Source organism: Haliotis rubra, unplaced genomic scaffold (genome assembly GCF_003918875.1).
Source record: "Haliotis rubra isolate DU_JTF1 unplaced genomic scaffold, ASM391887v1 Scf1467, whole genome shotgun sequence".
NCBI lineage: Eukaryota > Metazoa > Mollusca > Gastropoda > Lepetellida > Haliotidae > Haliotis > Haliotis rubra.
The window spans coordinates 12002-35052 of record NW_025765411.1 but is presented as its reverse complement, the minus strand read 5'-3'; the positions used below and the strand labels follow the sequence as shown (position 1 = coordinate 35052).

The window sequence follows — 23051 nt, the reverse complement described above, 5'->3', positions numbered from 1 at the left end:
GGTCCTCAATGCCATATTCATTTGCAATATTTTTCAAAACACGATAAACAGAGGACAAAGGGATGCCTGTTTTACTTGAAATCACTTTAGCTGATCTGATGTCCTTGTTATAATACTCTAAAATCAACTTCCTCTTCTCTAAATCATCCATACTGAGGATCACTGAAAATGTCGTCTGCTAGCAAGTAAACAAAGGGGGATAACTCTTCACAAACTAATGAAAAAGGATTAACGGGGTTGTCTCTCTTGAATGAAACCAAGCACTTGATAGCAGGTCAAGGTTGTTTATACTAGAAATCCAATTAAACATATTCCTAAAATTCTCAATAATTTCTGGTCATACTATATTGCAATATGATTCTAAGATGAATATTCTTTTCTGGAACTCTAACTGGAGGGCGTGGTCTGATTGGAGTCTCTCCATGACAAACCTATACCGATCACTTTTGCGCACATTAATTTGTCTGATGACAAATGTAAATACTCATGACGAAAGCAAAGCATTCCATAGTTATTCAAAAACAGCCAAAGATGTTGATTTTGTTGATGGTTCTGTTCTGCTGGACGGTAAAGAAATAATGTCAAACAAGCAAAGTGCCACATTAGATCGACACATACTCAGTGGTTCAATTGCAGACTGTCTGAACGAGCGGTATGTTGAGGAGAAGATCAGCCCTGTTGTTGGATAAAGTCGTCTGGCCTGAAAAGTAACAATAAGTCTTTTTGCTAGCTTCTCAGGATCAATCACTTCCCATTTGTAACCGTAAATGTCTGATGTTCTTTCACAATGTAATGAATTTAATGCGACACCTTGTGAGAAGATACCCAGCGTTGACACAGACACAGTATCTTTAGCGACATGATGGCGTGGTTCGCCATGCTTGTTATACTGGCTCTGTGGTCCATCCATGGTACGACCCAGATTATGTAGAGGACGTCATGGAAAATAACAAAACTCTTTGGAATTAGTACATATCCGTGATCGTGTGATTTTGTATGAAACCAATGAAATTTATTATATCATTGAATTTTCTGTCCCTTTTGACAATAATCTGATTCAAGATTCAGGAAAAACATATGTGTGGACCTCGCTTACTAAAGCACGCTTGCATCCCAAGAACCATTTTGTCCGATTCTTCTCGGTGCCAGGGGTTTAATACCTCCTGATCTCTTGGCGCAGATCATGAGTGTGTCCGTGTTCTCTACCGAGTGCACAGTCCTTCTGCACTCTTGGTAATACAGAAAGCTGCAGTGCTAGGTAGTCTGCAAATTCTCCGGAAAGTTCTCGGTGGGTTCGACCTGGTAGAAGTTCCATCTCTGGTCTGCGTGCAGAGTGACCACGGATAATTGAGCTAATGATGGGCCTAACCGGTCTGACTTTGGGAGGACCACCCAACCTCTTAGCTGCATTGTATTTTAATCTGTAAAACACAAACATATCAATTGTTTTGTTGTATCACCGTCTTCACCTTTTAGTCATTTTGCAAGAGACACACAGCTTGCATTTAGCCAGACTTTTGTGACTAGTGTGGCTCGTGTAACATCAGTTCTTACGCAATTCCCTTTCCAATCAGACGTTCATTTCCACAGGGATTTATGGAGAGGTAAAGCCTCTCAAAATGCCATCATTCCGGCATGACGAATTGTCTGTGAGGCAATGAAAACTTCTGGTGAGTGTGTCCATTAAAATCGGAACGAAGTAATTATATCCACAACCCTTGATTCAATAAATCAATGTTAGGCTAGGATGTCGACAGACTGTTCCAGCAAACTTCAATGAATTTCAGTGGACATAAAGTTAACCTTGATTGCGGCAAGCAGTTTCATCATTTAAACTAACAGCATATTCCATACGTTAAAGATATCAGCTATGTCAGTAGCCGAAATGGTACCTCAGTCATCAGCAAAGTTAGAGGATGTTGCCTTGCCAATAGCCTTTCATTGCAGTTTTATATCTTTCCCTCAGGTTTAGACGTCCATTGCTAGAAAGAGAGCACTTCACTTTATCCTCGGCTAGCTTATCCTAGCTTGGTTTTCATCTTTGTAGCAATGATGTGCTTAAAACAACACTTTTTAAAGTGGGCTGGTTTAACAGTCAGATCAGCATCTGTTAGCTTCCTATTTGGGTAGGTTATGTTTTGTTTGTTTGTTCCTTTGATTACACAATGCCATTTAGAAAGTGGTCAAATGTAACATATGTTATATTTGGCATTCCTTTGGTTTGGTTTGGACTTTGTTTGTTCGTTGTTTAACGCCGCACTCAGCAATATTCTAGCTATATGGAGGTAGTCTGTAAATAATCAAGTCTGGACCAGACAATCCACTGATAAACAGCATGAGCATCGATCTACGTAATTCGTAAACGAGGTCATGTGTTAATCAAGTGAGCGAGCCTGACCACCCGATCCAGTTAGACGCCACTTACGACAAGCGTGGATTGCTAAAGACCAATTCCACATTTTATTGACACATGTCATTGTATCCAAATTGTGTAGACGGATGCTCATGGTGTTGATCACATGGAATGTATCTTCAAGACTGGAACATTTACATGCCGCCTTTTAGCTGGAATAGTGCGGCGTGAAACAACCAACCTACCTTGTTGAAACATCACGATGTCTGAATGTTCAGGCTCACATTAGGTCTAAACGCTCGAACATTTGTTTCAAGACTGCTAATGTCCCGTGTCGTTATCTTCCCCCATCATTCACTTTACCTGAGGGGGCTATAATGATCAAATATTCTGACAATGTATACGTTTTACACAAGACATCAATTATAACTGTCCTTACCTAGCAGGGTTGGTCCTGCTAAGGGAATGTTGGTAGTTCGACCCCGGTCGCGTCATACCAAGGGTGAGTGAGTGAGTTGAGTTTTACGCCTTTAGCAATATTTTAGCAATAGCACGGCGGAAAACACAAGAAAAGGTCATACCAATACGTTAAGGATGGTATTTATGAAAACTATTTTGTTCCCTTTATTGGAATGTTTGGATGTGGTTTTCATAGACCCGCAATATGGTGTCAGCAAGGTTAAAGAAAGTTTAAGAGATGGTAATATGTGAACGGTTCCAAATGTCATTTTGTCGAACATAGTTTTATTGATTTCACCTGTCCAGCAACCGCTTCTTCCATTCTTTGGCCGTAGTTGTGAGATCGATTGGAATATTTCCAAAGTTGGATAGAACGTTCTGTGTGAACGCCGCACTTAGCAGCACTCAGCAATACTCTAAGTAAAAAACTCGAATCTTGTCCAGTAGTAGTATGATGGTGGTTCTGCATCATTTCTTCCTAGGGGGTTATTTCTATGTAAGTTTGCTCCCAGCGTCCATTAAAAATAATGATCCCCGAGCGGAGACATCGTTTGATGTACCGACTAGCTGTCCGCTGGCGTGACCTACAAACCTCACTCTGCTTGCAAAAGTTTGCAACACTAGCCCGTCTCGAACACTGGGCCTTAGTATTGTCAGTCCAGCGCTCTACCATCACACTGCCGGGAATGCACTCTGTGCGTATTTAACGGGCCTATGCTGGACAGCTAGTCGGTACATCGAACGAAGTCTCCGCTCGGGGATCATTATTTTTAATGGACGCTGGGAGCAAACTTACATAGAAATAACCCCCTAGGAGGAAGTGATGCAGAACCACCATCATACTACTACTTGTCCAGACAATCCAATCTTGCCCATCGATCCATAAAACCGGGATACGATGATGTGCTCTCATCGATTCATGGATTACCGATCCATTTCTTCGCCTCTTGAGACAAGAATACATGGGGTTCTACATTCTTACCTGGAATCTCTACCGGTTTTGGGTGGAACGATGACTGAACATATTCGTGATTATTTGGAGACTGAGTTTGCTTTGTTCAAAATTCTTTCTCGTTGGACTATGTGAGTTAAAAAAACATTGGTTTTTTTTACGTTTCTTATCTCTGTACTCAGCAATATCCCAGCTCTATTACGTCGGTCTGTGAACATCGGACTATTGCTAAAGGTGACGTAAGCCTATACTTATTCAATCACTGTTATTAGAAGTAGGGTTATCTCAACCTCATGCCGATTGGCTTTAGAGTGAGTATCTTTTCTTCAACCCTGCTGTTGTAACCTCATACCTGAGTGAATGAGTTTAGTTCTACCCCGCTTTAGCAATATTCAGCAATATCCCGGCCCGGGAAGTCAGAAATGTGCTTCACACTTTGTACCCATCTGGGGAATCGAACCCGGGATTTTGGCATGTCGTTTGTACCACTAGGCTACCTCTTCAACCTCAACGGGTCTGGACAATAGAGTCTGGTGATTTATGGAAAAGAAGTAGCCCATTACCTTTGTGCAAATTCTCTGTGGTGCTTCAGGTGGGGTATGCCCATACTCATCCTTGTACAAACACCTGGTGTTATTGCTATTTGATAGTGATTCATAAACAAACTATTGCATAGTCGTAAGAGGCGACTAACGGGATCGGTCAGGCTCGTGAATTGGATGATGCTTGTCATCGTATCCCAACCTCGTAGAGAGATGCTTATGGTGTCAATAACTGCAATGTCTGTTCCAGACTCGGTTATTTACAGACCGCCGTCATATAGCTGGAACATTGTTGATTGCGGCGTTAAAACAACAAAATGCAAGTAAACGGAGTAACTGCCTTACAGTCACCTTACACAAGTGTTCCCAAAGAATTTCGACATTGATGTGGCCCAATAACTTGAGAACTATTTGTCTCTCCACTTAGAACTGGTTCGTTGTATTTTTGTCTGTGGTGTCCATGTTATGGCAACTGGGGACTGTTTATTGTCTCCGTCTATTAGTGTAAATCTATATTTAGGAGACAGACTTGAAATCTCTTTCAGTTTTATTCGATTCGGAATCATAAATGCCATGATTTGCGGTTTGTTTTCTTCAAACATAAAAAAACTGAAAATCTAATCCTGCTTTTCCATCTTCAGTGAAGTAGGCTTATAACTTATTAGTAGGCTCTGCACCAAATCACTGCAGTTCTTCAATCAAAATGTTTTGTTACGTCGCCAAAGTAGCTATTTTCAGGATGCCAGGATGACGAAACATCCAGTTGGTGCCACTTTGTCTGATTGTTAGAAGTTTCTCAAATATTGAATGTAAAACAATCGATGAAATGATATTTTAGGAGTACTAGAAGTAAAACAAATGTGCATGGAGTTTGAAGCAAATAAAGCATAGAAAATGTTAATACGCAAACTCGCATCTACAAAATCCAAATTGTGGGAGCCGCGATGGCTGAGTGAGTTAGATGGCTGTCTTTGTGTGATGGCGATTAGGTGCCTGACTCTGAGTGTGTGGGTTCGAATCCCGGATAGGACTCAACAAAAAGACTAGAATTGGTGTTGAACTTATTGAGAAAGTGTCAATCCAAATTAGAAGTTATTCTTTATGCAAGTATGACTTTCGAGGGATGAAGGTTGGTTCAATGCATTGTTTAATTTTGTCAGGTCACAAGAAAGGAAAGGTAAAACATATTCTGTATAGTCTGATCCAGCTGTCTCGTAATCCTGGGGAATAGAGACACATTTCGATTTATCCGGGGTGCAAAACATCCGATCAGCTGATCACTGTAAGATCACAAAACAGTAAAATACACTGAACAATCAAATAGTATTATTACAGGATCACGAGACCATGAATTGATGTCTGAACAACCATAAAAAAACCAGACGGTTTTGTTCGACAACGTTTTGCGAGTTTGACATAGCGGGACATAACCCGGTTTGACTGTTGTTCAGAAACATCGTGTGATTAACCATTTTCAAATACAAATACATTTGTAAAAAAAAATAAATCTATGTTGATAGGTTTCACTAATTTTACTTGCGTTTCTTCCTATTTACAATCACAAAATAGCTCATTCACTCACTGGACTGCAACTTATTGGCAATCCCGATGATACAGCCTCAGGCAAGACTGAAGCTGAGAATAATTGCAATCTTTCAACAATTAAGGTAACCTGATCCATGTTGAAAAGTCGCTAGGTCCTGTCTGTACCACTTCCATTTTTCATACTTCAATTCGAACTTTGGCTCCCAGGTTCCACAGTCATTTAAAGACCTCGGATTCCTCTGACAAACCTTGTGTCTCTTACAATAAACTATAAACATGGGTTGGAATTCTTGGTTTACCATAAGTACGTTACTATATTTGTCAGCAACATACCTATGTTGGTAGGTTTCACTAAAGCTGGTAACCTCTAACATACATAATTGGTGAAAGCAGGCGTGCTAAACCGGGATCGGGATCCAGTACTTTCAGAGAGATTAAGCAGACTTATCTTGTTCCCATGTAAGTTTAATGTCAGTACACGCGGAGCCATCATTTGAGTGGTGCATGCAGATATGAAAATGACAGGTTATCTTTGTTACAATATATTTTCAGCACTTGACGTTATCATGAAGTTGAGACTTCAAACACTGAAAGGTGTACAATTGAGTCTATGAGGAGTTTCGTGTCATCCTCCCATAAACCCAGTTACGTTTTTCAGCATTTTGCTGCTTCTTTACATGATATTCTTTTCTTTCAATGTAATACAGTATCGAATATTGATAGCTAGTTGGGAGCTGGTCGGAAAGATAATTCAACTTTTTGTCATCTGTATGGATGGTACATAGCTCTAAACTAGGAAATGGAACCTGGGACCTCTTCGGAGACCCTGTTATCAACCTGTCCCTATAATTATTTTTGTTATTTATTGTCTGGGTGCAAGACAGGCACGTTCATCACATGCCGAATTGGATTTGAAGAATTACGGAAACGTCAGTATATATTTCCTTGGTCGATGATTGAAAGTGAATCCTTTGAAACTAATGCACCCCCAACAGCCATTGATAGGGGAAACACATAGGCATTTCAAAGGAGATTGCCATCTTTTCTGAACATGGACTTTTCGTGTCACTTCATGGGTTTCAAACATGAATCAGGTCACATCTGAGTCGTTTCAAAGTTCTCACTTCTCACTTCACGAATCAGTAACAATTTATAAAGATGAAACAGGTGTTCATGAAACGGCAGAATATGATATCATCCTTGATTATCAAGGGTACAATATGTGTACGTTATGATAAATACCCTAGAAAATTTAATCTTCACGGATATTGAATGTACGGTGTCTTTTTGTAGCACGTCCAGACGCGGATGTGTGTGGATCCATAACTCAACAGTAGGCATGTTTAGGGAACATTGCACTATATGAAGGAATGTATGGTCTTACCTTTCTCGTTGATGCCGTTACATTTGAGATATTAGTCATGACTTCAAAACTGCATGCCATGGAAATATGAAACATCAAACAATATCCATTAAATCGTTTCTAAATGTCAGTTATGTTTTGTACTTGCAGTGTTGTAACAATGATTTTAATATGTAAAATCTTATGCAGAATCAACAAAGAAGGCATGGTGGTCATTCACACATGACAAATGTGAAAACCTACGGCTTTGGTCACCTTGCAGCAAGCACTGTTTGCACTTTTAGAACCAGAAATTTCTATAAAAACTCATCTCCTAAACAAGTATAAGACCTAGAGTCGTCACAAATGTCGCTTAATTCTTGTCACACTTTTAAAGCATGTAATACTTATCCAAATCAAATGGCAATTTCTGATCCTTTAAAATGTCAGTAGTTATTTTTATACTCAATAACAATGACGGGAATGGATTTCTTTTAAACATTAAACATTACATTACAAATTCTGATAATGTATATCACATCACTGCACAGTAATATAATATTATTGTCCAAAGTGACATGTAACATAGTATACAAATTCTGATAATGTATATCACATCACTCCACAATAATATCATATTATTGTCCAAAGTGAAATGTAACATAGTATACAAATTCTGATAAAGTATATCACATCACTGCAAACTGGCGTTCCTGGTTATAGGCACTTATAACATCAGTTGTTAATAGTTGAAATTTGGTAATGATATTACTAACGTACGCTGAATCTTGTCTTGGCCTCAGTGCTTGACTGCAGTTACAAGATCGCTTGTTTCGACAAAAAAAGGTTTGCCCTGGTTATTTTCGAGGTGATGCACATAGAACAAATGTATAACAAGGCAATTGTACTTTTGCGAACGGACGTGTGTTGGGATCTGGTGTGTTAGTCATAAAAATGTAGCGACTATTAGTAGTACCATTCTATTACTACTCCTATTGAGAATCTTATGATTTATTGTGGTAATCCCTCCTTGGGCAATACCCTTCCAAAGAAAGATGATTTGACTGATCACCAAAACTTATGTGTCTGAATACACAATACAATATATCTGCAGGGTGTCGTACAGATCCTGTGTCATCCTGCTGCACCCCCAATGACATACTTTCCATGGGGCAGAAAGGAGTCAAAAAGGGATGTTTGGATTGGAAAGCCGTGCGTTGGTTTAAACCAAATTATAAGGGATCCTTGAAGAGGTAAAATGTACCATCGTAAGCTCTCAATGTGCTGGATATTTGCTTAGGGATGCAGGTTAGAGACAAACGCCAGAATAAACCTCGGTCAGTACACAAATGTAGACCTCAGAAAGTCTGTAGTTCAGAGCTGACTGCTCGTAACAAAGACAGAGCCGCAAATACAAGTTTAACAGCTCAGGACCAGTTACTTCCCATTCGTAACCTTTAATGTGTGATTTTACGCCATAATGTAATGGATAATACGACACTCTGTCGGTAGATGACCATCGTTGGCACAGAGACGTGATGGTGTGGCTCGCGGTGCTTGTTATTTTGTCTCTGTGGTGCATCCATGGTACGACCCAGGTTATGTAGAGGGCTTCATGGAAAATAACACAACTCTAAATTCAGGAAAAAGCATATATGCGCTTGCATCCGAAGAACCAATTTTTTCCGATTGTTCTCGGTGCCAGTGGTTTAATACCTCCTGATCTCTTGGCGGAGATCATGAGTGTGTCCGTGTTCTCTACCGAGTGCACAGTCCTTCTGCACTCTTGGTAATACAGAAAGCTGCAGTGCTAGGTAGTCTGCAAATTCTCCGGAAAGTTCTCGGTGGGTTCGACCTGGTAGAAGTCCCATCCGTTGTCTGGTCTGCGTGTAGAGGGAGCAAGGATAACTGAGCTGATAATGAGCCTGACCAGTATGACTTGAGAGGACCATCCAACCTCTCTGTAAAACACAAACATACCATTTTTGTTATCACCGTCTTCGCCTTTTGGTCATTTTGCAAGAGACAAACAGCATGCATTTAGCCAGACTTATTTGGCTAGTGTTGCTCTGGTAACATCAGTTCTTACACAGTTCCCTTCCCAATCAGACGTTCATTTCCACAGGGATTTATGGAGAAGTAAAGTCTGTCAAAACGCCATCATTCTGGCATGACAAATTGTTTGTGAGGCAATGAAAGCTACTGGTGAGTGTGTCCATTAAAATAGGAACGAAGTAATTATATCCACAACCCTTGATTCAATAAATCAATGTTAGGCTAGGATGTCGACAGACTGTTCCAGCATACCTCAATGAATTACAGTGGACATAAGTTAACCTTGATTGCGGCAAGCAGTTCCATCATTTAAACTAACAGCGTATTCCATACGTTAACGATATCAGCGATGTCAGTAGCCGAAATGTTACCTCAGTTATCAGCAAAGTTAGAGGATGTTGCCATGCCAATAGCCTTTCATTGCAGTTCCTCAGCTTTAGACGTCCATTCCAAGAAAGAGAGCATTTCACTTCATCCTCGGCTAGCTTATCCTAGTTTGTTTTTCATCTTTGCAGCAATGATGTACTTGTGTTCTTTCACACAAACGGCTATAAAATCCATTCCACGGGCATTCTGTTAATGGATGCAAGGTAGTTGACACATAAAACAACACTATTTAAAGTGGGCCGGTTTAACAGTAAGATCATCACCTGTCAGGGTCCTATTTGGGTAGGTTATGTTTTGTTTGTTTGTTGATTAACGCCGCACTCAGCACTATTCTGGCAATATGGCGGTAGTCTGTAAATAATCCAGTCCAGAACAGACAATCCAACGATCAACAGCATGAGCATCGATCTACGCAGCTGGCACACGATGACATGTGTTAAATCAAGTCAGCGAGCCTGACCACCCGATCCAGTTAGACGCCTCTTACCACAAGCAGGGTTTGCTTAAGACCAATTCTAACCCGGATCTTCATAGGTGTATTTGGGTAAAAAAGTTGGGAACGCTTCATTTGTCCACATGCTATTTATACTAACAGCAGTTATTTTGTTGATGCGTTGTAAATGTTTTGAGAAGAGAGGAACACTTCGTGATGAAAACAGCAAAAGCACGACTGGAGCTCCAGGAGAAAATTGGTGATGGCTTATTAACCCCTTTATCAAGTTTGCTGCCATAAAAATCACACTGTACTGGAAGAAGATTATAAATTGCGTCTATTTCAGGAATTGAAACCAAAGCTAATAATGAAGTTCGAGATTTCATTTGAACTTACTGACCGTTCCTTGGCGCATCAAGGGAGAGGAAATGACATTCTCCTTTTCAAAGAAAGTTTAGACACATTGTTAACAGTTCTTATCGCAGAACCTGACTTTTCCCGAGAGAATGTCAGGAACTTAGCTGAAACATCGCGATATTTGAATATCCGGCTCACATCATCTCTCAACGCTCGAGACCCGTCAAGATCCGAATTGGGAGTGTAACACTTTGGTGAAAACCACGATTCATGGTGATGAAGACCCGTGAAGATCCGTGTTAGCATTGCCCATGACTGCCGTAAGATGCGACTAACGGGATCGGCTGGTCAGGCTCGCTGACTTGGTTGACACGTCATTGTATCCAAATTGCGTAGATCGATGTTCATGCTGTTGATCACTGGATTGTATTTTCAAGACTTGAACATTTACATGCCGCCGTTTAGCCGGAATAGTGCGGCGTGAAAACAACCAACCTACCTTGGTGAAACATCACGATGTCTGAATGTTCAGGCTCACATTAGGTCTAAACGCTCGAACATTTGTTTCAAGACTGCTAATGCCCCGTGTCGTTATCTTCCCCCATCATTCACTTTACCTGAAGGGGTTATAATGATCAAATATTCTGACAATGTATAACTTTTACACAAAACCTGCTAAGGGAATCTTGGTAGTTCGATCCCCGGTCGCCTCATACCAACTGTGAGTGAGTTTAGTTTTACGCCGCTTTTAGCAATGTTTCAGCAATATCACGGCGGAGGACACCAGAAATGGTTATGCCAAGACGTTAAGGATGGCATAAATATCAAAAGTGTTTTGTTGCCTTTATTGGAATGTTTGGAGGTTTTTTTCATAGACTGGCATTATGGTGTCAGCAAGGTTAAAGAAAGTTTAACAGATGGTAATATGTGAACGGTTCCAAATATCATTTTGTAAACATAGTTTTATTGATTTCACCTGTCCAGCAACCTTTTCTTCCATTCTTTGGCCGTAGTTGTGAGATCGATTGGGATATTTCGAATGTTGGATAGAACGTTGTTTGTTTTTAAACGCCGCGCTCAGCAATACAGTAAAAAAACGAATCTTGTCCAGACAATCCAATCCTGCCCATCGATCCATAAAACCGGGATACGATGATGTGCTCTCATCCAAGAGATTCATGGATTACCGATCCATTTCTTCGCCTCTTCCGACAAGAATATATGGGGTTTTACATTCTTACTTGGAATCCCTACCGGTTTGGTGTTGAACGATGACTGAACATATTCGTGATAATATGGAGACTGAGTTTGTTTTGTGCAAAATGCCTTCCCGTTGGACTCTATGAGTTAAAAACCTTGATTTTATATAAGTTAAAAGTAACATTTTTTCTGGGCGGTTTTTTAAAGCTGTAGTCAACAATATTCCAGCTACATGGCGTCCGTCTGTGCACATCGGATCTGGTGTTAGTGAGTTTTACTCCGCTTTTAGCAATATTCCAGCAATATCACAGCAGGGGACATCAGAAATGGGCTTCACACATTGTACCCATGTGGGGAATCGAACGCAGGTCATATCATCGGGTCTGGACAAATAGAGTCTAGTGATTGACTTATATGGAAAACAAGTAACCCATTACTTTTATGCAAATTCTCTGGGGGGCTTCATGGGGGTCTTCCTGATTTGCCACCTCCTGTTGTTTAAATTAGGTTGTACAGTCAGGTGTGGTAATTGGTAGAACAATAGGATTAGGTGGGGGTCATCTCAACATTTATTTTTAAACGTATATTTTTATACACATCAACCATGACTTAACATACCATGACTGAATATACTTTCAATATAACATATTTTCACATGATGCTTTTAACTTACTTATAACATGTGAAATTATTGTTATACACAGAGCACTCAGTAACAAACATATACCAGACTAAAAAGTTCAACCAGACACGGCATCGGCATACTCAATTGGAGTTTTCTGCCAGAATTAATCAGCTTATTCTTGACTCTGTTCATAAATACATACTACTTTCAAATAGATTCCAATTATTCTAAACTCTTATGTATGCAATTACTATGAACCATTTAATGTAATTTTGTAAACTTTTCCTATTATTGTGCATTTCATGCCTTTGTGGAAATAATAGCTTCTGTACTTTGTTTGAAATTAATTATTGATTGTATTGTGTTATATTTAATGGAGCGGCACTTACATAAGCCGTTGGCTTGTTGTGCTAATCCATATTCACGTTATGTTTATATTTCATGAATAAAATATGTTTATATTAAAAAATATGACAATCTCTGTGTGGCACTGTTCTTGATTCAGGATGTCATTGAAGTGGAATATGTTGGGTTGTGACTGTCCAACCTTCAGTGCATTCAAAAGTGTTCATTTCACCATACACCCTGAACATAGCTTAGCGCACCCCTATTAGCTTGGGCGGCACCTTTAATTAGAGTTCACGTGATGGCATGCATCCTCTACTTGTCAAAATACGATTAGTTTTAATCTCCTTAAGTGGGGTGGCAAACCAGGAATAAACCGGCTTCAGGTGGGGTATGTCCATACTCATCCTTGTACAAACACCTGGTGTTATTGCTATTTGATAGTGATTCATAAACAAACTATTGCATAGTCGTAAGAGGCGACTAACGGGATCGGTCAGGCTCGTGAATTGGATGATGCTTGTCATCGTATCCCAACCTCGTAGAGAGATGCTTATGATGTCAATAACTGCAATGTCTGGTACAGACTCGGTTATTTACAGACCGCCGTCATATAGCTGGAACATTGTTGATTGCGGCGTTAAAACAACAAAATGCAAGTAAACGGAGTAACTGCCTAAGTCACCTTACACAAGTGTTCCCAAAGAATTTCGACATTGATGTGGCCCAATAACTTGAGAACTATTTGGCTCTCCACTTAGAACTGGTTCGTTGTATTTTTGTCTGTGGTGTCCATGTCATGGCAACTGGGGACTGTTTATTGTCTCCGTCTATTAGTGTTAATCTATATTTAGGAGACAGACTTGAAATCTCTTTCAGTTTTATTCGATTCGGAATCATAAATGCCATGATTTGCGGTTTGCTTTCTTCAAACATAAACAATTACAAATCTAATCCTGCTCTCCCATCTTCAGTGAAGTAGGCTTATATATTTCTGCACCAAATCACTGCGGTTCTTCAATCAATATGTTTGTTACGTCGCCAAAGTAGCTATTTTCAGGATGCCAGGGTGACGAAACATCCAGTTGGTGCCACTCTGTCTGATTGTTAGCAGTTTCTCAGATATTGAATGTAAAACAATCAATGCCATGGTATTTTCATGAAGTACTAGAAGTAAAAAATATTATATATGGAGGTCCAAACAAATAAAGCCGAGCTATGAGTAGAAAATGTTAATACGCTAACTCACATCTGGAAAATCCAGATTGTTGAAGTCGTGACGGCTGAGTGGGTTAGATGGCTGACTTTGTGTGATGGCGATTTGGTGCTTGACATGGAGAGTGGGGATTCAGGGCAACCATAAAACAGACAAATTCTTTCGACACAACCGGATTACAACTGTGGTAAATAAAACTTTGCGAGTTCGACACAGTTTGAGATTATCCAGTTCGACTGTGGTTCACGAAAATTGTGTGATTAAAGGTTTTATAGTGAAAATACAGTCGTATAAATACTCTATCCCTCTCTTTCAATATCTTCCTCCCCTTCTTCTTCTTCTCTGATCGGGTGGTCAGACTCGCTGACTTGGTTGACACATGTCATCGTATCCCACTTGCGCAGTATGATGCTCATGCTGTTGATCACTGGATTGTATGGTCCAGACTCGATTATGTACAGACCGCCGCCATACAGCTGGAATATTGCTGAGTGCGGCGTAAAACTAAACTCACTGACTCACTCTTCTTCTTCTCTAGGGGGTGGAGTGGCCTAGTGGTAAGAGCTTCGTACCAGAGTTCGGATCCCTCTCATGTGTCAGCAAGGGAGACAGAGGGACGACGGAGAAATGAGAATTCAAGTCGTGAAAACGAACAAAAAATATTTGTACTTGCGCTTCTTTCTATTTGCAATTACAAAAAATCTCATTCACTCACTTGACTGCAACTTATTGGCAATCCCGATGACACAGCCACAGACAAGATTGAAGCTGAGAATAGATGCAATCTTTCAACAATTAGGGTAACGTGTTCCATGTTGAAAAGTCGTTAAGTTGTACTCACATACAATATATTTAATTCAACAATGTCATGTCAAATTTCTTCATTACCCCTGCCAGCTTCCGGTTCAACGGGTGAAGGAACAAGAATAAGCAGTAATTAAACACAAAAATCATATGGCATAATTTTACCGTTAAACTGTTGGGGATTATTTTTCTTACTGCCGTCCTTATTGTTAGAATTTTCGTAACATTCATTCTACAAAAACACTTCTGGCGTAACGGGCAGATTTAAATTTAAGTCCCCTGTTCCTTCTTGAACCGGAAGCTGGCAGGGGTAATGGAGGCGAAGAACGATTTGACATGCCACAATTTGCCCTTAAATTGTTGAATTAAATATACTGTACGTGAGTAATTATCAAATATGAGGTTGGAAATTTGAGAACACAACTCTGTGAAATGAGTGTCCACCTTTGATGATGGCGATATTCTATTTTGATATTAAAATATTTTGCGAACCGAAGCGAGGGAAGCACGTTGTTAACTTCTTTGCTCGCTTCGCTCGCATATGGAAAGACTGGTCATTTCTCTTCTTATTATGCGCAACCCTAAGTGCGCTACAATTTGCCTGTGTATGAGGTTTACAGGGGCGGAGGGGTAGCCTAATGGTTAAAGCGTTTGCTCTTCACGCCGAAGACCCGGGTTCGATTCTCCACATGGATACAATGTGTGAAGCCCATTTCTAGTGCCCCCCGCCGTGATATTGCTGGAATATTGCTAAAAGCGGCGTAAAACTAAACTCACTCACTTATGAGGGTTGAAGGGTTGAAGAAAATATACTCACTCTAAAGCCAATCGACGGCAGGTTGAGATGACCCTACTTCCAATAACAGTAATTGAATGTGTATAGGTTTATGTCACCTTTAGCAACAGTCCAGTAATACCACAGATATTCGGTGGGCATACCAGAATGGGTTTTACATGTGGTACCCATGGGGGAATCGAACCCAGATCTTCAACGTAGCTAACGAAAGCTTTAACCACTTGGCTATCCCACGGCCATCTAATATAAGATAGAAAATATATATTCGTAGACAAGCGGTATGCTCGTCGTAATGTTTGTGTTATATTTGTGAGATATTTTTCTCTTGCCTTGACTCAAATGCAAAAAAGACAGGATGTTGGGATTTTTAATAAGGAGGTCTACAGAACACATCTTTACTTGCTGGAAAAAAAACCCGAGTGTCTATCATTCCGACTGAGTAGGTATATAAACATTTGATTTTTCCCCAAATATGACGACATCAAAAACTCTTACTTTTATCATTTATTTGTTTCTCTTCATTCCTGCAGTCTTGTTCATTAATAAACCGATTTTACAACCCTCAAACCAGCACTACAATCTCTTTATGTCTCCTTCCACTGAGAGCCGTCAGCTGCGTAGATCACACAGCAGGCCAGTCTGGCACCAGCATTGCCGTTCTCAAGACTGGCAGAGTTGTTTCCCCTGCCAAGATCATCCAATCCTTCATGAACCTGAGACAATAACGGTAAAATTCTATTTTGAAATAAACTGATTCAATAACACAGACATACGTTTAGATAGATTGATGTGATTGGTCCAGACTCCATTATTTTCAGACCGCCGTCATTTATTTGCAGTGAGAGAGTGAGTTGGGTTTTACGCATCATTCAGCAATATTCCAGAAATATCACGGAGGGACACACCAGTCATTGGCTTCACACATTGTACCCATGTGGGGAATCGAACCTGGGTCTTCTCGGCGTGACGAACGAACGCCTTAACCACTAGGCTACCGTACCGCCCGTCAGTTACTCAGAATGCAGGGTTCTATGATGCCGTTGTAGAATGGATTATGACTTCTGTGACAAATAAACCCATTTTGTTACAAATAAGTCTGAATCTTTGAATTTAGAAAATAGAAAACACTTATCGAAAAACTATTCACACACACAAACATCCGCACAAATCACACAAATTTGTATTTCAACCAGTACAAAAGTACAAGATCTCACATTCCCATTCATTTTACAATCATGCAATCTGGTATGCATACCACAATAGCCCTTCCCATGATGCTCTGGTCGCCTTTAAGGCTTGCAAGGCGGTCAGTTAACGAAGTCGTCAGGCGGCCGTCTTTGGGAACGTCAACGTTGCCGAAGTCTCCAATATGTCTGAACCAAGACAAAGACAATGCCATGAGATATTACATAAGTTGCAGGTAAGTTTGTCTATAACGTGAGGTAACACTATAATACATACTAATCAGCCGGCAGATGTTGAGTATAGGCAATGACAGCTTAACACCAATATGTAAACATGGAGTCTTACGGATTTTTCAGATGTTACATGGAAGCGTAATTTCTGTTAAACAATGCCAGTCAACATTCTTAATGTATGAAACTCAGATATTCATGAGGCAAAGACCAATGGTTCATGATCTGGAGCGTTACAAATTCATTACATTGTTACATTTCTTAAATCGATTCCATGTAATGTGTACATATGTAGATAAATGTCTAAAGGTATCGTTAGAATCTAATGTCATTAATGTTCAACATTACTTACGATTTGGTTTGTGATAGAACTATTCCTTTAAGTATTTCTTTTCTGATATAAGTTGGACATACAAGCTGGGATGCCAATAACACAACGTATTGGGAATGACTTTGGTGACGCTTGGTGCAAACAAATGTCGGTTGTTTCCTCTGAAGTGTATCATTTGAAAGTTGTTTGTTCAGGGTTACAATTTAGCCTTAGTACAATGTTTACAAAGTTCAAATGGAGACTTGTACCATATGTCCCCGAGTTTGTTCCGCTGAACGCTTGACTTGACTTTGCGTGTGTTTGTATATGATTCATAAACACGACAGCTACTTATGCATAACTATGGAAATGGGTTTCTGGCTTGTACATCGCCTTTATTTGTACTGATACAATATAATACATTGTATCAATACAACAAAACACAACGAATGTCAATATGCTGGTAACACTTGATGGCAGTGTAATGCCGTCTGTATAATATGTGAAATAATAAACGTTATTGCCCTCTATTCTATAGTGGTCACGTGATGAAAAGACCATAAAGCATACATGCATTTCGCGTATATTTCTAGCTTAATTATACCCAGAATAAAGTTAACACATTTTCCCAGATGTTTTTTATTACACTAGAATCATAGTTCAGGAATTACAATTGTTAATTATATTCCTATTTGTATAGCAAATTCATTTTAGAAACCAAAGTCAGATATGTAATTAATAACATATAGACTATAGGCTGATAGTTTCATGTTACTGCACAGGTGATATAGAATTGTTATCACTATTAATCGCATTTAAATGTTTGGATGTTAGGCTCTCCTGGACCAAGATGAACATATTATTTTGCTGCTGTTACAGAAGATTTGTGATTTCGAAGAATTCATTACAGTTAAGCCAAAGATTATCGCAGAGAAATTTATTAACTGATTGTGCATGGTTTTGACTGATGTTGGTTCAGATGTTTCATTAACTACTACCTCACAAGCATTGTGTTGACGTATAAACCGAAATTAAACGCTCAACATCCTGAAGAAATGATGAATTTATGTTTGTGTTTGTCTCAAGAAAGATGAAGAGAGCAGCTGCATGTTGGATAGATATTTGCAATGAATCTTAGAGAATCTCGAACGTGGAATTGCCAACCGTTGTGCGCTATGATCCGGTTATCGTTAGTTTGAATCCTTGTTTTACGTCGATTGTAATCGATGGTTAGTAAGTATAACTTCTAAAATTTCAATGTCTACGACCTGTGTCACTTTCCTTCAATATCAAGATGACTCATGTTTTCACTCGAAGATGTCAACATCGTTTGATTGTTGTTAAACGCCGCACTCATTTCGTTTGTTTGCACTCAGCAATATTACAGCTGTATGGAGGCAGTCCGTAATCGAGTCTGGACCAAATCCTCCGATCAATATTATGAGCATCGATCTCCTTAATTGGGATACGATGACACTTGTCGACAAGTCAGCGAGCCTAACCACCCGATCCCGTTAGTCGCCTCTTATGACAAGCATGGGTTGCTGAAGACCAATTCTAGCTCATCACGGGTCTCACAGTGATGACATGTGCCATCCAGTCAACGAGCCTAACCAATCAATCGCTGCAGTTAGCTATATTCCAGACCCGCGAAGATCCGGGTTAGAATTGGTCTTCAGTAACCCATGCTTGTCGTAAGAGCTTGAATATTGCTGAGTGCGGCGTAAAAGAACAAACCAAAGCTACATTCCAGCTATATGGCAGCGGTCTGTAGAAAGTCGAGTCCAGTGTATGTCAACGTCACCTCGTACGGTCTTCCGGTGCTCCGTGGGTGACGTTGAATGGGTTGTAGTATCCACCGGCACCACCACAGCCATTAGCCAAGTCGCCGTAGGTGTGGACGTGGAAGCCGTGTTTGGTGACGTTATCGGTTGCCGGAAAGCCGTCTATGTCAACCTTGATTTCTATTGGCATTCTTCTGCCACATGCCTGTGGATATACACAAGAGACCACCAAGCTTACGTCTAAAAGCCAAATTAATGATATAATAGGATGCTTGATTGGCAATGGAGTTTAGGAAAATTTAATTTACAACAGAATAGTCATCTGATTGGCTGAATGGAGTTTTCAGCCGCAGTAAAACTGTCCTATGATGGATTGACTACTTTGGAGTGAATCGTAAGGACTGACTCTTCAAAGTCGGTTATTCAAGCTTTGATTATCAAAATATTGAACATTTAGGCATTATCTATGTAAGGATTGACAATTCAATGAGATTGCTATTCACAAAACACATTCAGAAGGTATGATAGTTAATACATTGACAGTGCCATGGTCAATTACTGAAATTCAGGTTATGGTATTGGTTGATCGTTAATACCATGATGAAAGGTGACGATAACAGAAGTAATGAAAAATACAACTGATGGTAAAGAATGGTATGAAATATGTATGTCATGAAAAATAATTAAAATATTTAAATGATAATACATGATTATATCCTCTAAAATGTATAGTGATGATAAAGTAGTAATAAAAGCACATGTGATGAATATTACAAAATGATGAATAAAGGATATATAGGTGATACTTTTACGATGTCCGTGTAATACCATATTTATGAGACAAAAGAATGATTTGGTATCTGACGAGCGAAAGCTAAATAATATCTCAGAATTCAACTTACAGAACGAGTGCATTACACCGTCATAACAGGGGTCAGAGTATGAATAAATTTCATTTATGATTGTCAACATTAATCTAAATAATTTGATTTTTAAATAAACAAGGGATACGAAAAGGGACCACATAAATTTAATCAACATATATTATTTTCTTTTATATAAATGCTATTAATGGTAACCGAGCAAAAAACAGGTGAAACTTCTTTCCTAAGAATTCAACGAGTGCATTACGCCCGCACAACTCGGTCACGCGTATACTCGGTCATGTGACCGAGTGCAAATAGTTCCGGTGGCAGGCGATGTTATTACACAATGTGTAATAACATTGTAGATTTATTAAACAGTGATATTTTCATCGAGTGAGTGATAAAATACAATATACATTTGATAATAAAGGATTTAATGTAATATACAAGTGGTGTTAAAGAATGTTACAAAATGTAAAGGTGATGAGAAAGGATTTGATGTAATATATAAGTTGATGATAAAGAATGTATAATACTAGTGACAGAAACAACTGGGTCACGCGTATACTCGGTGATGTGACCAAGTGCAAATAGTTCCGGCAGCACGCGATGTTATGACACAATGTGTACTAACATTGTAGATTTATTAAACAGTGATATTTTCATCGAGTGAGTGATAAAATACAATATACATTTGATAATAAAGGATTTAATGTAATATACAAGTGGTGTTAAAGAATGTTACAAAATGTAAAGGTGATGAGAAAGGATTTGATGTAATATATAAGTTGATGATAAAGAATGCATAATACTAGTGACGAAACAACTGGGTCACGCGTATACTCAGTCATGTGATCAAGTGCAAATAGTTCCGGCAGCACGCGATGTTAATACACAATGTGTACTAACATTGTAGATTTATTAAACAGTGATATTTTCATCGAGTGAGTGATAAAATACAATACGTTTGATAATAAAGGATTTAATGTAATATACAAGTGGTGTTAAAGAATCTTACATAATGTACAGGTGATGAGAAAGGATTTGATGTAATATATAAGTTGATGATGAATGATGTATTATACTAGTGACGAAAGGGTCTGATGTAAGATATTGGTAATGAGAATTTGTCTAATGTTCTCGTGTAATGTATATACAGGGGATGGCAAAGGGTGTGATGTAATACGTTGTTGATGAAAGGACGTTATGAAGCAGTTCCACTCACATTCACCTCCTTGAAGTCCACCCTCCCCGACAGGATAATCTTGGCAGAAGGATCAGGGGAGAGAATGCATGATGCATACTCTGCAACATAGTGGAGGTTAATTATATGTTTGACCAGACTGATAGGTCATTAATTATAATAATAATAATAATAGTCCATTTATCATGCGCATTGCTCCATGCACAATGCATGCTCGAAGCGCCCAAACAATCTGATTATTATTACCCCGGATAACTCAAGTTGCCTGTTAGGCGCTAGAGGGTTATAGTCACATGACTTTATCCCACCGGGTACTCATTTCAAGCTGAGTAATTAATATAACGTTCAAGCGAACAAACTATGTGCTGCTATTCTTATGAACATTGACCTTGGCTTTGCATGTTGTTTTGACGGGTGGGTCGACCCAGTAGCCTTGTGGTTAAAGCGTTGGCTCGTCACGCTGAAGACCCGGCTTCGATTCCCCATGCGGGTATAATGTGTGAAGCCCATTTGTGGTGCCCCGCCGTGATGTTGCTGGAATATTGCTAAAAGCGGCGTAAAACCAAATTCAGTCAGTCAATCAGTCCTTTTAGTGTGTACTGCAGACAGTTCTTTGCGCACTAGTGGTGTAGCCTAGTGGTGAAAGCGTTGGCTTGTCACGCTGAAGACCCGGCTTCAATTCCCCATACGGGTATAATGTGTGAAGCCCATTTCTGGTGCCCCCCGCCGTGATTTTGCTGGAATATTGCTAAAATCGGCGTAAAACAATACTCACTCCTCACTCTTTTGACGGGTGCCACCAGAAACTTGCTTTGTATTTAAATTTGTCCCTCATAGATCTCTGCAATTGTTAATTTGTACCTCATAGACGTGAATATTAACAAGAAGATTGCTTGCTGCTTTGGAAAAAAAATACACCAGTCACCCCCTTTTATCTTAACGCTCGGTTGCCTTTCATCATGACATTACATTGCAGACTTACCAGTGATTTCGCAGTCTCTGAACAAATATTCGAAGATGTTCAGGTGTCCAGGAAATTTACTGCTTGTTCTTGTCTCTCATGGAGAAATGCCAGACGAAGGCTCTGAAAGAAGGCGTGCCACAGATTCATCTCGAACAGTCCCTTTAAGAGTGTATTCCTGTGGTGTATGATGAAAAAACATTCAATACAGTTGGCCCACATAATATTATACGGTTAGCGACAGGTTCCTCTAGGAGAATAGGTGGATTCTACACGGGAGGCGGGGTGGGGTGTCATAGGTTCATGCCTCGTGAGTCAGTGAGTGAGTGAGTTTAGTTTTACGCCGCTTTTTAGCAATATTCCAGCAATAACACGGCGGGGGACACCAGAAATGGGCTTCACACATTGTGCCCATGTGGTGAATCGAACCCGGGGCTTCGGCGTGACGAGCGAACGCTTTAACCATTAGGCTACCCCACCTCCCCTCATGCCTCGTGATCAGTCTGAAACAGTCCAAATTTTGTTATAATTTTATGTACGTTTATTGTGCTTCACGTGAACAATAACATATTGATAAACATTAACTTGTTAAAATACACTGTTATAGTGGAGATTGTGTACATAGTAGCATTGCATACCTTCGGAACACATCAGAGACGCAGAAAATATATTTTTATTTTTATCATGTAAGTTCATATTATGGTTGTTTCCAGTTGACCTAACTCGGGGAGATGCTGAGGATGAAATATGATCACATGTGTTGTGGTTGTTTCCAGTTCACCTAACTCGGGGAGATGCTGAGGATGAAATATGATCACATGTGTTATGGTTGTTTCCAGTTCACCTAACTCGGGGAGATGCTGAGGATGAAATATGATCACATGTGTTGTGGTTGTTTCCAGTTGACCAACTCGTGCTGAGGATGAAATATGATCACCTAACTCGGGGAGATGCTGAGGATGAAATATGATCACATGTGTTGTGGTTGTTTCTAGTTCACCTAACTCGGGAGATGCTGAGGATGAAATATGATCACATGTGTTGTGGTTGTTTCTAGTTCACCTAACTCGGGGAGATGCTGAGGATGAAATTTGATCACA

The 23051-nt window shown here is 39.7% G+C and overlaps 1 protein-coding gene across 1 annotated transcript; it reads right to left on the bottom strand.

Annotated features, from left to right (window-relative positions):
- Nucleotides 1–15902: 15902 nt before the first annotated feature.
- On the bottom strand, nt 15903–22132 carry LOC124269703 (superoxide dismutase [Cu-Zn]-like). Its single transcript, XM_046704736.1, has 5 exons — nt 21973–22132; nt 21012–21091; nt 18941–19125; nt 16667–16784; nt 15903–16124 (listed from the first exon to the last, which is right to left on the bottom strand). Exons 3-5 carry the CDS (start codon nt 19108–19110, stop codon nt 15996–15998), a joined length of 417 nt encoding a protein of 138 aa, XP_046560692.1. The 5' UTR covers nt 19111–19125; nt 21012–21091; nt 21973–22132; the 3' UTR covers nt 15903–15995.
- Nucleotides 22133–23051: the final 919 nt, after the last annotated feature.